The following is a 20,284-nucleotide window of genomic DNA, read 5'->3' as shown; positions in this document are numbered from 1 at the left end:
CACACACATATATATATATAAAAGAAATTGATATATATAAAAGAAATTGATATATATCCAGTATCCTTCATTCTCTTCCCACAAAAAATTGCAACAGCAATTATCTCCCTTGTTACTATCCAATCAGAACATTCGTTAAATAGACTTAGCTCCAACATGGCAGCCCCCATGGAGTTGGTTCATCACCGTGCGAAGGAAAGTTTCATTATTTCATGTTTAACTGAAAATCAGAAACTGGCAATAGAGAGGTCAGGGATCAATCGCCATGATGTGTTTGTAGAAACAAAAACTGGTAGTGGCAAGTTTTCACGATGCATTTGGAAATTACCAAGATCTTGCGAATGATCACTCTTGAAACGTCTCTGACTGCATAACTAAATCTGAACACCTCCAATCACGAGTCTTGAACACTCGCACCAAGGGCCGTATTAGAACAGAGGTTACGTGGGAAGATATGAAAGGAGTGACCTCTGTGGGAAGAGAATGAGTATCCTGGTGCCTCTTCCCTTTCATAGCACTAAGAGGAAATATTGGCAAAAGGATTACCTCCCTTGGACTATCACACTGTTTTATAATCAGTGTGCTGGTACCTCTTCCGTTTCATACTACTAAAAGGAAACCCTAGGCAACTGGATTACCTCCCTTACATGTCACAATTTCTGATACATCCTGTGTCATGTGTGTTATGATTGTGAGGGAAGATATAACATATACTGTCTTTTCAGTATCAAGATTTGCAATCATTACTCTGTAACATTTATGCAGTGTCCAGTTTAAAAAACTACAACTGAGCATCTACAACATTGTTTGTGGCTCATATCCGTTCATGATGAATTCCTCCCTTCTGTCCCAAAGTTTGATGTCAGATATGAATCTTATTTCATGAACAGAGAGATGTTTCTGGGTTACAACTTCTTTGTATTCTTGAGTACAATGTTTCAGGGCTTGTTCTAGCCCCAACATCAGGTACAGCTGTATATATGCTGTACCTAATGATGGGGCTACAAGCCCTGAAACGCTATACTCCCGAATAAATAGAAGATGTAACCTAGAAGAATCTCTCTGTTCATCAAACAGCATCTTTTAAATTGCCAAACATGCATCTAAATTTTAAGTCCATTTGACACCTGCAAATCTGGACATCTGACAAAACAAACATCGAATTTGTCAGTGTTTCATACAGAATCTAAACTTAACTGAACTGTTTCATTCATATGTTGTTAGAGGCTGTTATTAAATATATCCAGATTTTCCACAAGTATGGGTTAAACTGTAACCAGCAACAGTGTTAAGCAGGGTGAAATTACCCTGTAACTCACAAAAGAGGTCACCAAACTCAAGAATTCAGCTTCAGTAGACCATAAATATAAGGTATGGGGCATATGGCCTCAAAAGTGAGGAGATTCAGATATTTTATCCAACTACTGAACCAGTCCCTTACTGCAGGTTTATTTGCCAATCAACTAAGTTTGAACTCCACAATCCAGTGATTGATATCATGCATCGATCCAAACAACCACCACTTACTAGCGAAGGCATCGACTACTCCATTATCTGAACCTCCTGGAGCTCCACCGAATGTGAGCCAGGCATCCAGAGGGGTGGGTACAGACTCCGCCTTCTTCTGTCCGCGGATGAACCGACCCTGGTTCAGGTTGTTGTTCTCGGGCAGCCAGTGTTGGTGGATCTGCTCTGTAATCTCACGCTGTGACCGACTCGTCTCCAGGAGGTCTGGGTCCACTTTTACTACCATGTAACAGTCAGTTGCAGGCTTTGCATTTTTCATTTGACCTGAGCAGAGGTGAAATTGATAGATAATGAAGTGAACAATTGTATAATTAATCAAGATAAAACTTCAAGCTTGAGTCATGGAGGAATCTGAGCTTATTCATCACTCAAAAAGTTACTTTTATGCCACTTTTATACATTTTACACTATTCCTGCAAATATCACGGTGGATGAAACCAGAAAAGGTTTTCATACATTGTACCTATGTGGGGAATCAAACCTGGCTCTTCAGTCTGACAAGTGAATGCTTTAACCACTAGGCTACCCCACCGTCCCCACCAAAAAATAAAGAAGGAAATGTTACAAATAATGGTGTATCACAGCTGTAACTAAAAGCCATGCAGAAAAGTGCTTGAGATGATGCCAGAGCAACTCACCAAAAAGATTAGCGAGTAAGTGACGTAGTAATGGTTTTAGCAATATTCCAGTGGTGGGGGACGCCAGAAATGATAAGGAATAAAAGATGAAGTCAAATTTTATCTATTATTCCCATAAATAACAGGAAATGATAAGAAACCAGATGTTAAATCATTACATATCTGAGTTGACTGTATCATCAAAACCTGAATGACAGTTTACCAGTTGTCTTTGGACGTTTTGCTGACTTCAATGTTTTCCTCTTTGCTGACTGTATTTTTGTTGACTGGGACACTGAACTGACCGGCCTCCCATTGACCTCAACTGTAGCATAAGAAAACAGCTGTGATCACTGTCCAAGAAACAACATAGAGGTTGACAGCATTCAAAGTTATCATTACCGTTAGTTTTTAATACCTACATCATTTGCAGAGATTACTGAACAAGGTGATGCTGTACATATCTGTGTTCAGCTTTGGGAAACACCAGAAGCACTAGTAGCACTCATTAATAGGGATCTAACCCATGATCAACAGACTCTAACACTGTAAAGGTAGACAACTCTTGAAGAGAATGAAGGCTCTCAGATCATTCAGCCACCTGTTCTCAGTATCATAGGTTCAAGCCTAAAACCAATCTGAGAAATTCTCCAGGTATGAAATTTTGCAATGTGTTATTATTAAACTATCGCCAACAATATTGACAGCTCTTACTGTTAATTTTCTGAAGTTTGTGACAGTTTTCATCTGTTGAGTACCGAGAAGATGACTTTGCCCTCCTTGGTGGAGCTGACACGATGTTGCGGGCTTTGTTGTACAGGTTGTGTATGTAGCGATGTTGCTCAGTGATGATGTCAGTTGTGGATCTGGCCCGGTAGGTGCGAGTGCCTGTCAAGTCGACGTCCACAGTACGACATGACAACACAGGCTGCGCAGGTCGGTATCGATGCTTACTCTCAATGTCCCCTAGAGGGCGCTTCTGCAAGGGAAGAAGAAAACAAGCTGTAAGTGATATTATTTTCATGCACCATTTTGAAAACCTGCACCATTCAGTAAACCAGAATTACAATTTGGCAAATGATTTAACAGGCAATCACTTTTACAATCATTACCATTCTGTCTACCAAACTACATATCTCTTGGTAAAATAACAGTTTTAGATAATATCCTTTCTGACTATTAAAATTCATATTACTGGCTATGTTTTCACTGAACCAACAGTAGATGGGGAGAAACATGCACAGGTGATAGCCATGTGTTGCTCAGTTTATGAGACAAATACACAAGGTGAATTAATTTCCCCATATGAAAAAATAACTAGAACATACAAAAAATACAACTGAAAAGGTAAAACATCACTTCTATTGATGGCAAATTTCTCATTCTTACTTACAAAGTCATTTCTGCTTGTCCATTCACATAAAACAATATGTCAATTTTTTACCCTCAGAAGAAAGTTTGATGACGTCAAATTTGCCGTAATTCCTTCCATTACTTAGGGGGGCTGATTTTTACAGAATATTTCTTCTAGTTCTCAACATCCAGCATATCTACAGTCCTATAGCACTAACATTTAATAACTGGCACATCAATAAAAGTAAGATTATATACACACTTCTTTACAGAAATGTATTATAATTATGTCCAAATACAAAATTGTCCTGTCCAGACAGTCCGCATATGTTATGAAATATGCTGAATGTCAAATGATGCTTTCAACCAAATGTATTTTCCGTCTACAAATAATTTTGACTTGTATATAGCATATGACACAAAGTATCTCGTGTTACACAAAATATCTAATAATTATAAACAGACAGTGATGTCACTTGATTGTTCTTAGGGGACACTTTTTCTTGTAATATCTCGAATGTCCCTCTGTCCTGCACATTATCTTAATAATGCCCCTCAACACTCTAAAGTTTGAATTATTACTTGTTTTGAAGATTGACAAGACTTTGTCTTGGCATCACTGAATATGATCGTAAAATATGACAACATGTAGAGCTGACACCAAGTTTCGAATCCGCATCTCTTCACATACTAGGTTGGCAGTTTTATCCACTAGGCTATGAAGGATTGCTGTGAAGAAAGAGATTGTTTTCTGGTATGAACTGTGTGTTCCTTGCAAGGCAAGTAGTGCCGCCAGTGCGTTGTTCATGCAAGGCAAGGTGTCAGCTGCCAGTCTCATCCCAGTTGATTTCATTATTGAGTACCAGATATTGAAATCACATCTAAAGTATATCTTCAGTCGGTTTTTCAGTTGCATATAACATGATTTGTGGGCATTACTGAAAAGTAAGCCCTCTTCCTTTGCTTGGATTTCATTTGCCCACTGTAACATTAAATGACATCAGTGGACGTGTAGTTTCTACCTTTGGCCATAACAGCTTCCTACTTAGGCACCAGTTTATCTGGCTGGGAAGCTGTCCTCGGAACCACTTGACCCTCGTGTCATCCTGTTCAAATGATTACTTCCTCTATCACGGAAGTTTGCTGCATATATACTGCAATACTACTCCAGTTCAACTATTTTTATCAATTCGCATAAATGCCCCTTCCAGATATATTCTTCTAAAGTGTGATTCTCATTGTGTCCCCTCTTTTAGCAGGCAGGTGTTTAGCAAGCCATTTTTTTACATGTAAGCCTAGTAGTATTAAAGGTTTGCTTAACCTTTTCAGTAACAATCATGTGTAAGCCCAGGCATTTTTTAAAAATGGTAGCTATGCCCCTCGCAGGTCTGTCGAGGTCACTCTGAAGGATGTTCCCTTGTCCATGCACACCGTGGTTGGAATTATTAGAGAACAGACAGAGGGACAAACTTTTTTGTGCCTGTTTTCCAAGTTACTTTTCAACATCATTACAGGACAAAATTTTGTTACACTCCAAATGGTCAAATGGTAAATGCGTAGTTAAGGGATTAGTAGGGGGTGTTCCAGATTGACTGTCAATGCACACTTTGAACTCAAGATTGTTCCAGGCAGTCAAAATCAGCATTAGCTATTACTGCTGTAGACATATGAAGCTATTCATCAACCAATGAAACAGTGAAAACGAAGCAGTACATTGCTACAATGCAACACAACACCCAAATTTGTGCTCAAAACACATCTCTGGATCAGAATGAAAGTGTGAAGAACTTCTAATGATGTTCAAGTGAGTGAGTGAGTTTAGTTTTACGCCACTTTTAGCAATATTCCAGCAATATCACGGCGGGGGACACCAGAAAATGGGCGTCACATATTGTAGCCATAATGCTGTTCAACGAAGACCATGGTGGTGGTGCCTTCCCGGCTTCATGCTTTATACCTTAGTAACACTGGCAATAAATCTGTCAACTTCAGGGTATAGCTTGCTGTTTAAAGCAAAACTAACACCACAAAATTTCAACCATTTATCATTGTATAGATACATTTGATACGTGATCTCTCAAGAAGATGGACCTCCTATGTGTATCTCTTGCAGTGAAGTGTTCATAAACAAGCACATCCTGCTTGACTGTGCAGACTTTTCAAAGGCAAGGGATTCAAACACATTACTAAGCGACAAATCTGAAAGATCTGTTTTTATGTGTGAGTGTGTTATTACAAACTGATGGAAGCTGACCTGGACCATAAATTGTAATTATGTAACGTGAATGACAAACTGCTTGCATGTGAATTTGGTGCTATGGCATTTTCTGTTTTCAAATAATATGATGAATATATCTCTTTTTGAAACATAACTCATTTGGATTTAGCACGTAAAATGTTTATGAATACAGATTTGATCTCAGTTTATGGCTGCAATATTGTTGATGCCACGTGAAGTCAAACTCAAGTCAGCACCTCTATAAGCAGACGATAAATAAATCAGCAAATCCAGTGACTGACATCATGAGCACCAATGTACACAAATTGGATATGACATGTATCAACTAAGTCAGCAAGTCCTCATCATCGAATCCTGTTAGCTGGCTCTTACAAGTATAAGCTGACCTTTGTCTTCATGAGTGTACAATCTTCAACGTTATCATTAATCAACAAGAAAAATGCTTCTTGTTGAAAGAAGTTGGGTGATTGTAACAGTCGTGAAAATGGATAAACAGTTTAATGATGGTTCCCTGAAATGTGATAACTGGAAAACAGAAGTGATTTAGTATATGCAGTATGTTCATGTCAACAATTTTTTATGTGTTACACAGGTGTTACAAAATAAACATTTTGCTTGAAGCATGTCAGTTATTTTCATCAGAGCTGTTTTTGGAACCAAAAATATTCCAACTCTACAGTCTTTCAGCATGGGCCGATATTCTGGAATTTTTGTGAAATAAAAAAAACCCCGACTGACTAAGAACATGTACTTGTTGAAGGCCACAGGCAATGGCTCCACAAGGTGCAGTGTTGTGTCCGGAAACATAAAGCGCTGATCATGGTTTAAATCCTGCTTGCACAGATTAGGTTTCTACGTTTGTCAGCAGAGTGGTGCCTTACCTGCATCAACTTGACTATCTACCTATCCCAACATTACATGCACAACATAAATGAAATAATGGTAAAACTGCTCCAACCAACTCACTCACTCAGCCAATTTCAAGCATTCCCCACAATGAGATTGGAATTTTGCTCAGCGATTTAGTAGGAACATAATGAGTACCTTTTTCACTCACTCACTCACTCGGTCCATCACTCACTCACTTGGTCCATCACCTAAAAAATGTTAAAGAGTCACATACCAAGTTTCTGCTCATTTCGGAATCAAACACCACTTGTGGCAACTCTGCCAACAGCTTCACGTCTCGGCATTACATGTAATATGCAGTGCCACAGAAAGTGAACCTTACGTTGCCTTAATTATTAGCTGCCTAGGCACACACTTTTTGAATAAAAGTCTTTGTACATTTCACTAGAACTCCAAGTCAATACTGATTCTACTTGTCGACAATCAATGGCCTGATTCCACAATGGCCTGTATCATTTAGTGACGGCTCACCTCAACACCTCTGCATTCATAATGACACCTATATACATATCAGGGCTTAAATACCTCATGTCTGGCTATGTACAGTGATACCTACATCAATGGCAGGAGATCGGGGATTTGAGTAGCGAGGCCTGTTCATGCCAATAAACAGCCTGTAACTTTTGTCACTGAATGAATGCAGACAATATCAATTGGTGCAAGCTTATCCTTTATGGCTGAATGATCCAAAAATGTAGTGTGGTCCACACTTTGAAATTCACTCTAATCTACTAGCCCTGGACTTGTAAACAGTGGTGAGGACAAGTCAGTGATTGTAGTCTTCAGTGATCAGTAGTATGTGAGGTCTATAATTCTGGAGCCATTCCCAACACTTCCAGTTCTTCTACGGACAGGAACTGAATAAAATGATAGAATATAAAGTATTTGTTCTACTGAAACAATGTTTGGGACCATTCATAATGTGTGGCCTGGGGGTTGGGGGGTGATGATGATTTCTAGGGATAAGCATGTACATTGTTGATGACCCCTTGCATGTCATGTACAAAATAAAGGCGGCCCTTCCCTTTCCCACAATGTTCAAGCATTATTTCTAAATATTTAAGATACAAATTGCTGCCATTAGTGCATGTGAACAAAATTTAAGATCCCTCTACCTCCACAGAACAAAATGGGTGACCCCACCTTATGATCATCACAACCACCCCAAGCCATAAATTATGAACAGTCCCTTAGCTAAAGTCTGAGCTTGCCGTCAAAATGTACCGAAGAATTTCACTTTTAAGGAAAAAGTAAATCAAATAAAGTGAAATAAAGATTGCAAATCCTCCTAATTTTACCATGCCAATTGAAAATTTGAATCTCAGAATCTTATTCAACTTAGGTTAAAAGTTGTTAACAAACAATCATAGGTTCAAATGGCTATAATTATTGGCTTGTATTACATGGGGATATGCACACTAAATGAAACTCAGAAAACAGGTGGGGCTGGACAAAGTTAACACTCAGCACGTTCAACAAATGGATTTGTTTCACTGTTCCCATCCGATCCCGTTAGTCGCCTCTAACAACAAGCAGAGGTTGCTGAAGACCAGTTCTAACCCATATCTTCACAAACACAACAATACACATGATCTTTTGAGCCAAGTTTCATGATACCTTAAGAAAGCTGCAAGTTCCTTTCATCCTTACATACTAATCCTTAAGGACCCATGTCATATTTGATTTGCATTGACATACTGATCCAAAAGCTTAACAGTGACAATGTGTCTGCATCTCTTCAGATACTTTTAGGTTAAATCAGCTTTCAAAATACCTGCCTGCCCGACTGCCCAGGGTAGGCTATTTTCAACACAAGACTGCCGGATTACCAAATACTCCCGCCTGACAGTCGGGTTAAGTTTTAAATCATTATTATTTTAAAAGTTTTAATTTAATTATAGAAAGTAAATTAGTATTTTTGTGGGCAGGTACTTTTTGGTTGGGTTGGGCAAGTTTTACATCTCAGCAGCCCTGTGGTCCTGGCTGAAACCTTTGGGCGTTTCATACCCTGGTTAAACGACCCCAATTCTGAAAGGGTGCAACGATTAAATGAAAAACACTGGAAACACAGGCAATAAAATTTTGTTCTGCACATAAAAACATTCTCAGCACTATGGACAGGAAACAGACTATCTGGAATGGGTTTTGGTGCTCAGCAGGCTTATGTTGTTCCTCATGGGAGTTTCTGTGTGAAGCTCAACGAGGTCTCGAGTAGGACCAGGAACTTGGAAATCAAGACAGACCACACACTGCACCAGTGACTAAGGATTGGGTATTATGTATTACATTACATATGCTTTGTAAACATACATCCAGACAATGGAGTTTCTTGAGAGACTGAAAATCTCAAACATGTCCTCCATGATAAAAATAAGAAGAAGGTTGATACAAGTTATAAACTGAATATTAATTGGGTTTGATGACGATACTTTTACATCTCTTGATATATCTGAGCAAAGAGTTTGTGAGTGAGTGTGTTGAGTTTTGTGCCGCTTTTAGCAATATTCCAGTAAAATCAAGGCAGGGGACACCAGAAATGGGCTTCACTCATTGTACCCACGTGGGGACTCAAACCCAGGTCTTTAAACACTTGGCTACCCAACTGCCCTTGAGCAAAGAAGATGCAGTGTGATATGCTATGAATCATCAATATTCACTCTTTCAACTTTGTAAGTGTTTGAACAGAATTAACCAATGTCTTAAGTAAGCAAATACAACTGACCAAAGCCTCATTTATTTGTTTCAATGACATGACAGCAGAAGCATCACAATGGTCTGCAAGGTGTTGTGATAAAAAAAAAACTATTTCATTTTCTGGATATATTCATGGATATTCACCAAGAAGATATCAACCAACCTATATTTCCTGTGTAGTAATAAAATAGCTTAATCAGAATAAAGAAAAAAACATGATTAGAAGAAATATTGTTTTAAGTATATTTCCAATGCACAAGCGGCAAAACTGTGACCTAACTGTGGCTTTATATTACATTGATAAGGGTTTTAATGAGCACAGCATTCATTAAGGTGAAAATACCTGACTTAATGAAAAATGGAACTGATACAAGGATGAGTGACTTTAGTTTTACACCATCATGGGATACATCAAAAATGGGCTTCACACGCTGTACCCATGTGGGGAATCGAACTCCGCTTTTCAGCATGACAAGGCTACTCACTGCTCCACCTGATACAAGGCAAAATTCATCAAGATCAGCAGACGTAATTAATTGTCATGGGATGTTGACTGTTCACTCACAGCCTACACAAGGTGTAGTCCTATGAAATCTCAGTCTAATTAAATTTCAACAAAACTTCTCAGATCAGCATACAGATGTCCATAATCTGAGAGTAAAATCTACTGAAAATATAGCTAAAATTTGATAATAAGATTTGTAAATTAAACCTCTTTGACATAGACTTTAGGTTGTCTAAGACTGAGTCACAAATGATTTGATTAGAATGTCTTACACGCAATACCTGTCCTTATTGAATCCTTGAAATACACCAGATACTGTTCCCGTTTAAGTCAGGAGATGTATGTAACCTATCTAGCTCAGTCTTCATACACTGTTCCATACCTGCATGCAAACACAACAGTGCCCTCAACTTTATACTGTCCTCCTCACAACTAACCATGTTTCTGTCAGCACCCCACACTGACAGGTGCCCCCTACCCCCTGGGGCTGCTCCTCAGAAGACTGGGTAACCCTACTCATCTGGTAATCTCACACTGCAGATATGGCCAATTGCCTCCATTCACCTCCTATCACACTCCCAGAAACATACAGTTAAGAGAATATGTGTCCTGTTTGATCTCGTCTAGCAGGTCTGCCATGGAATATACAATATTTATCCAACTCACAGAAGCTATTGTAATGACATGTGGATATTCTTGGATTTCAACGTCTTTAATGTGATTCAGTTAAATAGTTTGTCAACATGGGAAAGGTGTTGGTATTGCTGGGGTATTTTGTTGGGCTGATACCAGGTAATACCTGGCATTATCAGATATCTCTCAATGAGTCTCGATGGCTGGCGGAAACAGATAATTCTTAACTCTTAGTTGCCATGGTTACATCACCACTACCACAGGGATTATCAGAGGAAATATTACTTATATGAATGCTACCAACATTAAATCCCTGTCTAATTTTGAAATATTTAATTTTTTCCACTACGAGAGTACACTACCTTATATTTCTTTATTTTCCTAGTGGCTCTTACTGGCTACATTCTCCTTGGAAAAATACATAACACAGCATGACATTTCTGTGTGTATATAAATATATGCCTCCATATTTTGTTGGAATCAAATCCTAAAGCTATGATGGCCTAGTTCATAACCACGTTTTGTGAGTGAGTGAGTGAGTGAGTGAGTGAGTGAGTGAGTGAGTGAGTGAGTGAGTGAGTGAGTGAGTGAGTGAGTGAGTGAGTGAGTGAGTGAGTGAGTGAGTGAGTGAGTGAGTACTCCTTATAACAGTTCTCCATCACTTTTGGCAAAATTCCAGCAATATCATTGTTGGGAACACTCTAATGTGGCTTCTTACAATTTCCCCAAAGAGATAGAAATCCAAAACAGGCAATCAACATATTCAGGGTTTTTAGTGCTTGGCCATGCTAGTGTCAATTTTCAGTTCTCATTTGCAAATGGTGCCATGGTATCATTTTCATCCTGAATGAATAACAGAGTGCTTGTCACCATTTGAACTTTATGAAAGAAATAATAAGTAACTACTTCTGAGTACTTTTTGTATCTTTATTTAGTTTGGCTAGTAAATTTTCATTCAGGCAAGTAACTTTTAACACTTCCTAGCCCGATTTACTACCGATCCTGAAAAATTATTTCATACACTGGGCAGATCATCCATATAAGGAAATGAACCCTAACTGATGAGTGAATACTTTCACCACTTGGCTACCCAACAACAGAGAATGACAGAGTAGTTTGAACAAGCGAATAACAGCCAGGGATGAGAATGCAACAGTAGCTCAATATCAAAAGTACCAAACAGACATACACCTAATATATGTCAACATTTGGATTATGTCTATACCTCAGTTATATGACAAGCATAAATGCATAAACGTGATGAGAAATACTTCATAGGAAATATTTAAGAGAATATTTACCAACCAGTGAGCGAGTTGAGTTTTACGCCACTTTAAACAACAACCCAGCAATTATGATTATGGCAGGGTTGACACCAGAAAAGGGTTCACACATTGTATCCATATGGGGTATCGAACCCACGTCTCCGGCATAACGAATGAATGCTGAAACCATTAGGCTACCCCTCCACAAGGGCGAGTTTGTACATGACAACCACAGTGCTACATCTGTTGCAAGTCTATGTTAAGTTCTTGCAGTTATGATCACCCTTGCCCTCAGATTGCTTTGTACAACAGCACCAAGGTTTCATACAGTTGTCATGAATAATTTAGAGGTTGCTGCATAGTATTGCACAGGAAAGTCTAGTTAGCTGATATCGACATAAAAATCATAAAACAGAAATGTCAAAATAAATCATTAATAATTCAGTTGTTGCGTCTAGTGTGACATAGGGAAGTCTAGGTTGGTGAAATAGACATAAAAGTCATAAAAGAGAAATGAACACATGAACTGCATATTAAAAGATTACACAGATATCACCGTTAGTCTATTTGTGTAACGGAGCAGGAAAGTATTTGAGATGTCATTTGATCGTAGTGGAGGCTGGGATAGATAGGGGTAACAGATAGCTCTGTGGGTCTCCCCCCAGGGGGGTTGTGGAATGATGCTATTGTGTTCCGGTTCCCGATGTCAGAGCTGTCAGTATACAGTGTCTACACAGCTACACAAACCAAGACACACCTTTACCAGGAAACTGGCATGTTGCCATAGTAATAGAGATCTTCGGGCGCCAATTTATTGGTTTGGGTGGAGGTAACAAACCTTGCAATGAATACTTTTTTCTGTGTTTATGTCTGGAGAGAACTTTGGCGCTACCAAAGTGGTAATTATCTTGAAACGGAATAAATAGTTACAAGGTTTTTGCTTCAGGTAAACCCAAGATGTGATTAAACTGCTGGATGTAAACTTTTAGTTGGTGTTTGAAAGTACATGGGAATGTTTGTGCAAATATGACAGGGTTGCAAAGAGGTTTGTAATCATGCATATATGCTTAATTGATATTATTTGGTTGCGATCAAAATAAATATAATTTTCCTTGAAGTCACAGTAAGAAGTCCTTGCTAATAAACCACTTAAACACATATTTTTCTGTTACATTCCAACTTTTCTTTACATTTAATGCTAAAATAGTATTTACAGGTGCATGATGTTCAAGGTATTAATATCTTCAACTGAAAATCATATGCTGCACCATGAAGGTTCAACCGTTGAATGGTGAAAATAACAATGTTGCATAAGCATGACAAAGATTGTTGCATTTTGTAGTTATGTGCTAAGGACCTATATTATTTCCATAAGATCAGACCCATTTTATTTCTTGTCTTGTTGCATTCATTTTTTCAAGAATATGGAAAACAAAAAGAAGTCTATTTTCTCCACTCATAATATAAAATCCTCAGGTTTTTATTTGCTAAAATATGTAAACTTACAAGAAATGTTTTTGGATTGTTTCTTGACCTCCATATACACATCATACATTACCAAATGTAAAATACTTTTTGCACTTAAAAAAATATTACTTTGACAAAGAAAAAACTTCCCTCCTGCCTTTAGGTTTTGTGAGGAAAAATGTCTGTAAAACAACATATAAAATTGCTGTGGCTTAATAAAGAATTGAAAAAAATGATACAGATGAAAAGGAGTATCTAACACAAGCATAAGTATAGGAGAAAACACACCTCTGAGGTTTTGCTAGACAATGTAAAATCGGAGGGGGAGAGAAATCCTGAGGGGCAGAGCATCTAGGGATTTCCCCACCCCAATGGTTTTACATTGTCTTCCAAAACTGAGGAGAAGTGTTTTTTCTAACATACATAGCCCGTCAGTGATGGGTAATTACAATGTAGATGAGCATTTAATGAAGCTACATAACAATAACTGAAGCACGCATAAAATCAATTTAAACGGAGTAACCACAAACAGATAATTTAACCCCTCCATATTCGTCAGCCTGGTGGCCGTGTGGTGGAGCGTCTGCCTACAGATGAGAGAATTGCGGTTCCAATCCCACTTTTGAAAATCTTTGTACAGTGAGGTTAATCTTGAAAAATCTGAATTTTTCAATTGATTTCAAACACTCATGTGCCATTTGAATGTTGATGTTCATATATATAGTTAGGAAAAGCAAACCCTGGGAAGCGGTCTTACTAACAAAAAGTAAAACCTGTCCCTCCAAAACAAAACCCTTAAATGCGGTTATTGTGGGAAAACAAGAGATGACCTAATATATAGTGAGAAGCGCACTTTAGGTTTATATAGGAAGTCAAAGAACCCCTAATTGTTCCAGTTTACAATAGGACAGATTTAATTTAAACTACAGTAATATGAAAGAATCAGGTGTCCCTTAACTTATTTCCGGTAACATATGTCATAGAGCACCCTGAGAAATATAACTCCATGCCCTTCTCAGCTGGAACCTAGAACACAGAAGAGATTGAGGAGTGTCTATGATATTGATAAATATCTCATTGTCACCTCTTGGTACATAAATCAAGGAGGCTCAGGGAAGCAATCATCTCCAGTTCTGTACACATCCTGACATTGCAAGTCAGATGAAGAACTTGACCCAGCATCATTCCATCTTACCTGGGACTGTTTCTGTAGCACGTTGTGTGCATGCCAGTCAGCATAATCAAACGCCATCAAGCACCGAGTCGTCATGATGAAGCTGACAAGCTGTCACAGACGCTGCTGCTCAAGTGTAAGAGGTCGAGCAGCACTGCATCACTCACATCACACACAAGCCTAAAAGGAAAAGATGGCATTAATAAAACATGGGTGATATATAAGTCTGGCTAGAATGGGTTTGTGGTGTGGGTTGTTTTTAGTGCACATGTCCTTGATGCTTCAATTTCACATACATATCCTCACTTCTGACATTATAATCGAATTACAAATTTTGCTTTTGAGAAGCAAAACCGCTACACGTCACTTAAGAGATACTATTAGCATAATTTGCTGAAGAATATAGGAACAAAAAAATATAATTTGGATAAATAATTGGTAAAGTAAATTTATAACATATGTTTATGATGATGCTCATATTGTCATACCTAATGCTTTAAAGTTACCTTAAGGGGAAAACAAACTTAATATACCACATCCTTTCATGTTATGAAAATAGATACACTAAACGAATATAACATACAGTGTCAGGAACAATGTATGCTCATCAGTGGAACAAGAGAACAGGTTAAATATGATTTTGCCCTTACTCTATACAGATAACAGATAACAATTATACTATTCGTATCTCATTCACTGCTCAAAAACAAACAATATCTATTCAAATGATCTCCTGATCCAAGTTTATTGCACTACTTTGTACAATTAGTGTTCACATGCACGTTTTACCGATTTTAAGACTGAAAACCCAGGGGAATATCACTTATATGTTTTGAACTATTTTGCCAAATTAACTGTTAGGGCAATCAGTAATAACAAATATGTGTGTGTAAGATTCCTGTAAACAGTCATTGATCATGCTGACAAAACAAAAATGAACCTCAACTTAACAAAGTTGACTTCATCCACAATTCTGTAGCCTGAGTCTTGTTAAGGTCTGTTTGCTCTAGTCAAAGTCAAAAGTTGAAAGTCCACTTTACATCACTTAAATCTAGTAAAAATTATATAAGCCATATTCACATATAGTGACAGAGTGCTCGGCAAAGACTGATAAACTGTATGATGTTGACCAGCTAGATTTAAGTCCTGATCAGAATGTGTAGGCCCTTATTTTAATACGGAAATATTTTTAGGTATGAATGGAAATCAGTTCGCATGAAAAAGCTGTTGGCCATGAGGACCTGCAGACTCTGATCAAAAGCTGCGGGTCTGAGTGGTTTTTTTTTTAGCTTTTGGCATAAGGACTGATGTTAATTTTGAACCCTGGATCACAAGCTCGAATCCATAAGCTCTGATTATCTTCCTAGGTTTGTCAATAACAAAAAGTCACCATCATTCTTACACCAAGCGGGCATGCTGTACTGCAGCTAAAATCAAATTCAAAATGGAGTTGAAGAAATCTCAAGTTCACAAAACAGACAAGAAACATGACAGGGCATTAACTCCGGCATGATTACTTCAATGAGGGTAAGTTTTTCAGTTTGTAATCCCACAACTATGTCTCTCAAGTTTAATCACTTTATTCTAACACTGCAAGTTTTCTCCAATCATAGTGACGCAGGTGTTGTAATACCATCAGATTATCAGTACACCCCACAATTAACCCTTCTCAGCTGAAACCTAATTTTCTTGTTGAACAGGACTATTTCCACATATATACATATGCCTGATAGTCGTGGATCCACTTCCACAGCTTACTGACCCAGCTATGGATTAGTTTAGCAGTTGCTGTGTACTTCATATATAATTCATGTTAATCACCTTAAGGAAAGGCCTCACCATAGAAACAAGTATGTTCCTCTCACATATCCTGGACCTCTCTTCCTTCACAAGTCTTGTAATTTATCATGTTTCTACACAAACTATCAAACATTATCAAATCACCAAAGGAAATCCAAGCACCTAGGCTACGGTTCCTGGCAGTCAGGCAGTGATCCAGTAATTGGTTTACAAACGTAAGCCTCTGACATCACAGTTGTGATCAGCTTATGACATGAATGACTAATTCTTGGTGGTATTTGTGTTCAAGGAACAGCAATACCAAACACTGTCTCAGCTGGGTGCCTCCACCAGGAGAATTCTGTATGTCGACCTTAAATCCTTTGAAATTCATAGTTTAAGCATATGCATGTTATGAGAAAGACTCATATGACAGTATTTCAAGACAGTTTCAAGAAGCTGATAAGCATAAATATGACGTGGACATATATATCTTCATTAAGGAAGCAGCTGCTGTACGCAAGGGAATCTATGAGTATGAACAAACATCATACAGTAACAATACACACATTACAACCATCTATACATATATAGACAGACAAGGAAGAGGAGGAGAGTGTGTATGTCAATTTGGAGCAGGACGTATAATATGTGTTCATAGGACAGGGAAATAATGATTTCAGTTAAAAGTGAGGGGGAAAGGAAGTGCTGTCTCTGTGCATAAATGGTTAGTGGTGGGGTATAGTCTTGAGAGTGAGAGAGATACTTGAACTATCATAGTTAAGAAGAATGGGTAACAGAATAATACTGGGTACATTCTGTGCATACTGGACTGATAACATTTCAGGACTATCATGCAGTACCTTATTGTCATACATTAATGTTGTATTTTAATATGGTACATGTATTTCAATGTAGTATTTTAATGCAGTACTTTAATTTAGTACTTAAATGTAGTATTTTAATGAGTTTTAATGACACTGATGTCTCATAGGTCCTCCAGGCAAGGTCTTGTTAACCCAATAAAATGAGTGAGTCAGTTTAGTTTTACGTTGCTTTTATAGCAATAATCAAGCAATATCACATCGAAGGACACCAGAAATGGACTTCATACACTCTACCCTTTATGAGAATCGACCAAGATCTTCAGTGTGACTATCAAATGCTTTAACCACTAGACTAATCCACAGCCCCCTCACTGTAACTCAAGGAGAGTAAAACTCTATCTAAACAGCTTGTGACATCTCTATAAATTATGTTCTTATTTTTTACTTTGTGCACAGGGAGTGACACACTTACAACATATCTTTATATTCTGTCAATATTAAAACTAAGTTAAACTGAACGTTTATGTTTAAAAGCTTAATTTCACTTGTGACCTCCATTGACTTCCAGCGCTGCTTGCAATGCACCAAGACTCCCTTCAAGTGCACGCTGGTAGCGTGTAAACCTCTTAATGCTGTCAGTGACAGTCAAAATAGCTTTAAGAGATTACCAAACCAGGTGAGGCTCTGAGCGAGAGTTATGATCCGATTCCAATATACAAGCCAGCAGTTGGCTCTCCTTCTGGTGTCACATATCACCGACCAGAGAGCTTACCACACCAGGAGTCAAGGCAACAGATTACGACCTGTCTCTTATCTAGGCTTCTATTCAGTTCTGCAATATAGTTTGCACTCGGAACAGGTCAGAAATACTCAGGAGTTGAAAAACAGTTAACATTGCCTGTGGTTACAGATAAGTTTACAAAGGTACCTGTCAGCTTCTAGGAAATGGGGAGAATAATGATGATTTATCACTCTGCTAGGCCAGTTCCACATTTGCAGGATCAATTCCATTGCCAGTGCCAGCGCTTGATTAGAAAACTGGTCATAATCGCATATATAGACCAGAATTGCGAAATACAGTTTAGTCAAAATCTAGGAATGTGTTACATAGGAATTTATTGTGTGTGCCAAGTTTGTGTTGTGTGATATCTCACTACACACATTATTGCTGGAAAATTATATTAGTCATCCTTAAATGTTCCACGTAAACAACACTGAAACAGGGCTGTCATAGCTCTTGAAGAATTCCTAACTGATACATTCATCTCCTGACCTTTTATACCATTGTCATCCAATATTCAAGTCTTTTGTATTTTAACAAGTCTCCACCATAGATCAGTGTGTATGTATTTCCCTCTGTTCACATCAAACCTACAGACATAAAGAATGGTAATTGTTTACATCCTCCCCAGTGCCCAGCAAAAAGGGGATAAAACAAGACCTGAGCAGAAAGTGTATTCCTAAACATAACATATTTCGTAGGGATTCGTCGTCTAAGAGTAGGTTCAGTGTACCTGACTAGGGCCATCCATGTTAACACGGGTATGGGTATTGTTACAGCAAGTAACTTTGTCATGGTTGCAACTTGTGCAGGTAACTTTTATTGTCACAAGATCATAGCAGCAGTTTCATTGGCATAAATGCCATGTATCAAATCAGTCTTTTCCTGTAATGTCTCTCGGGTGAATCATTGATAAGAAGGAAAAAATTGAAAAAGGTCGATTTTTTTAACACCACACCATTTGGAAGGTGGCCAAACAAAACAAAGCATATTTGGGATTAAACTTTCAAAGTAAAGTACAGATTCTTGTATTATTTCTAACATTGGGTCCCATCTGGGATTCAAACCCACACTCTGACAGAGGCACCTATTTGCCAACATACAAAATCAGCCATCTAACCCACTCAGCCACAACAGCTTCCAAAAAAATATATGTAGGAGAACTGGTAGTCCAGATCATGTGCCTCTTGTACCACGAGCGAATTGGCAGGGTTCCCACTGTGGAAAGCTATGAATACACAGTGCCACTTAGAAGTGGGTGAGTGAATTCAGTTTTACGCCACACTCAGCAATATTACAGCTATATGGTGGCAGTCTGTAAATCATTGAGTCTGGACCACACAATCAAGTGATCAACAGCATGAGCATCGATCTGTGCAATTGGGAACCAATGACATGTGTCAACCAAGTCAGCAAGCCTGACCACCCGATCCCGTTAGTCACCTCTTACTATAAGCAGAGTCGCCTTTTATGGCAAGCATTGGTTGCTGAAGGCCTATCCTACCCCAGATCTTCACAGGTCAACACTTAGAAAGTGGTCAAGTGTTTTTGGTTTTATGAAGCTTTTAGCAATTCTCAAGCAACATCACATCTAAGGACACCAGTAATGGACTTCAACATAATCCAGTGACATTGCATGGCAGATAAGAGGAACTGTGTAATGGATCACTTGTAAAGGTGGACCATTTAATTTTGCTGACAGTATTCATGCGGAAAAGAAATACAATTTATGAACTAATACGTCCGTCAAAAGGCAACATTCCGACAAAACATTCCCTAATGATACGCAGTGCAGTGACCAGTACTGGAGACACTGAAGTTGGCAATGAATACCATTCTCGGTCAACAGATAATGTTTGGTTGGTTTGTTGTTTAACACTGAACTCAGCAATATTCTGGCTATGTTTGCACATGCAGGAGGAAAGCTTACACATTATAGAACTGATTAACAGCAAAACAAGTAACAAACATAAAGCAAATCAGCAAATTGCTGTAATCATATTTAATTATACATAAAAATAAATATTGTGAAACGAATGAAAATGTAACTGAACCAAAATGCAACAAATGTGGGTCATATCCAAGTTTCATTTAAAAGATTTGATTTGGAGTGAACATATTTTTGTATAATTAATCAAAATATTATCTTGAAATATTATTCATCTGTATAAATGTTACAAAGTTTTATGATAAAAAATGTCAAGATATTTATCTATATATTTTCACAATTACAACCATTTACATTTGGGATTGACTTCACTTACTGAGACTAATTAATGTACAAAAAAATCACAAATGTACACTGTTGCTGACAACTCCCTAATTCTCACCTTATAGTTAGACTTACAAATAAGTTCATGTTACTAAATAAAAACACCCAACGTATGAGTAGCATGGCACCCATTATATAGCTGTATGATATATTTTAAAATAAACACACAGTGACACACTAAAAAATTACGTGCATGTATTGCCTGATAGAACTTTAAAATGATTAAACATCACATACGTAGT

At 38.0% G+C, this 20,284-nt stretch overlaps 1 protein-coding gene across 1 annotated transcript in view; it reads right to left on the bottom strand.

Annotated features, from left to right (window-relative positions):
* Positions 1 to 20,284, bottom strand: part of LOC137290626 (uncharacterized) — a 29,040-nt gene that overhangs the window by 8,317 nt on the left and 439 nt on the right. Inside the window, exons 2-5 of the mRNA XM_067821690.1 lie at positions 14,405 to 14,563; positions 2,859 to 3,123; positions 2,368 to 2,469; positions 1,528 to 1,791 (exon numbers count right to left, since the gene is read on the bottom strand). Of these exons, the coding sequence (XP_067677791.1) occupies positions 1,528 to 1,791; positions 2,368 to 2,469; positions 2,859 to 3,123; positions 14,405 to 14,479 (706 nt within the window). The 5' untranslated portion in view covers positions 14,480 to 14,563. The remainder of the gene's footprint in view (positions 1 to 1,527; positions 1,792 to 2,367; positions 2,470 to 2,858; positions 3,124 to 14,404; positions 14,564 to 20,284) is intronic.

The sequence above is a fragment of the Haliotis asinina genome, chromosome 7 (assembly GCF_037392515.1).
Source record: "Haliotis asinina isolate JCU_RB_2024 chromosome 7, JCU_Hal_asi_v2, whole genome shotgun sequence".
Lineage (NCBI taxonomy): Eukaryota > Metazoa > Mollusca > Gastropoda > Lepetellida > Haliotidae > Haliotis > Haliotis asinina.
This window is presented reverse-complemented; position numbering and strand designations above follow the sequence as displayed.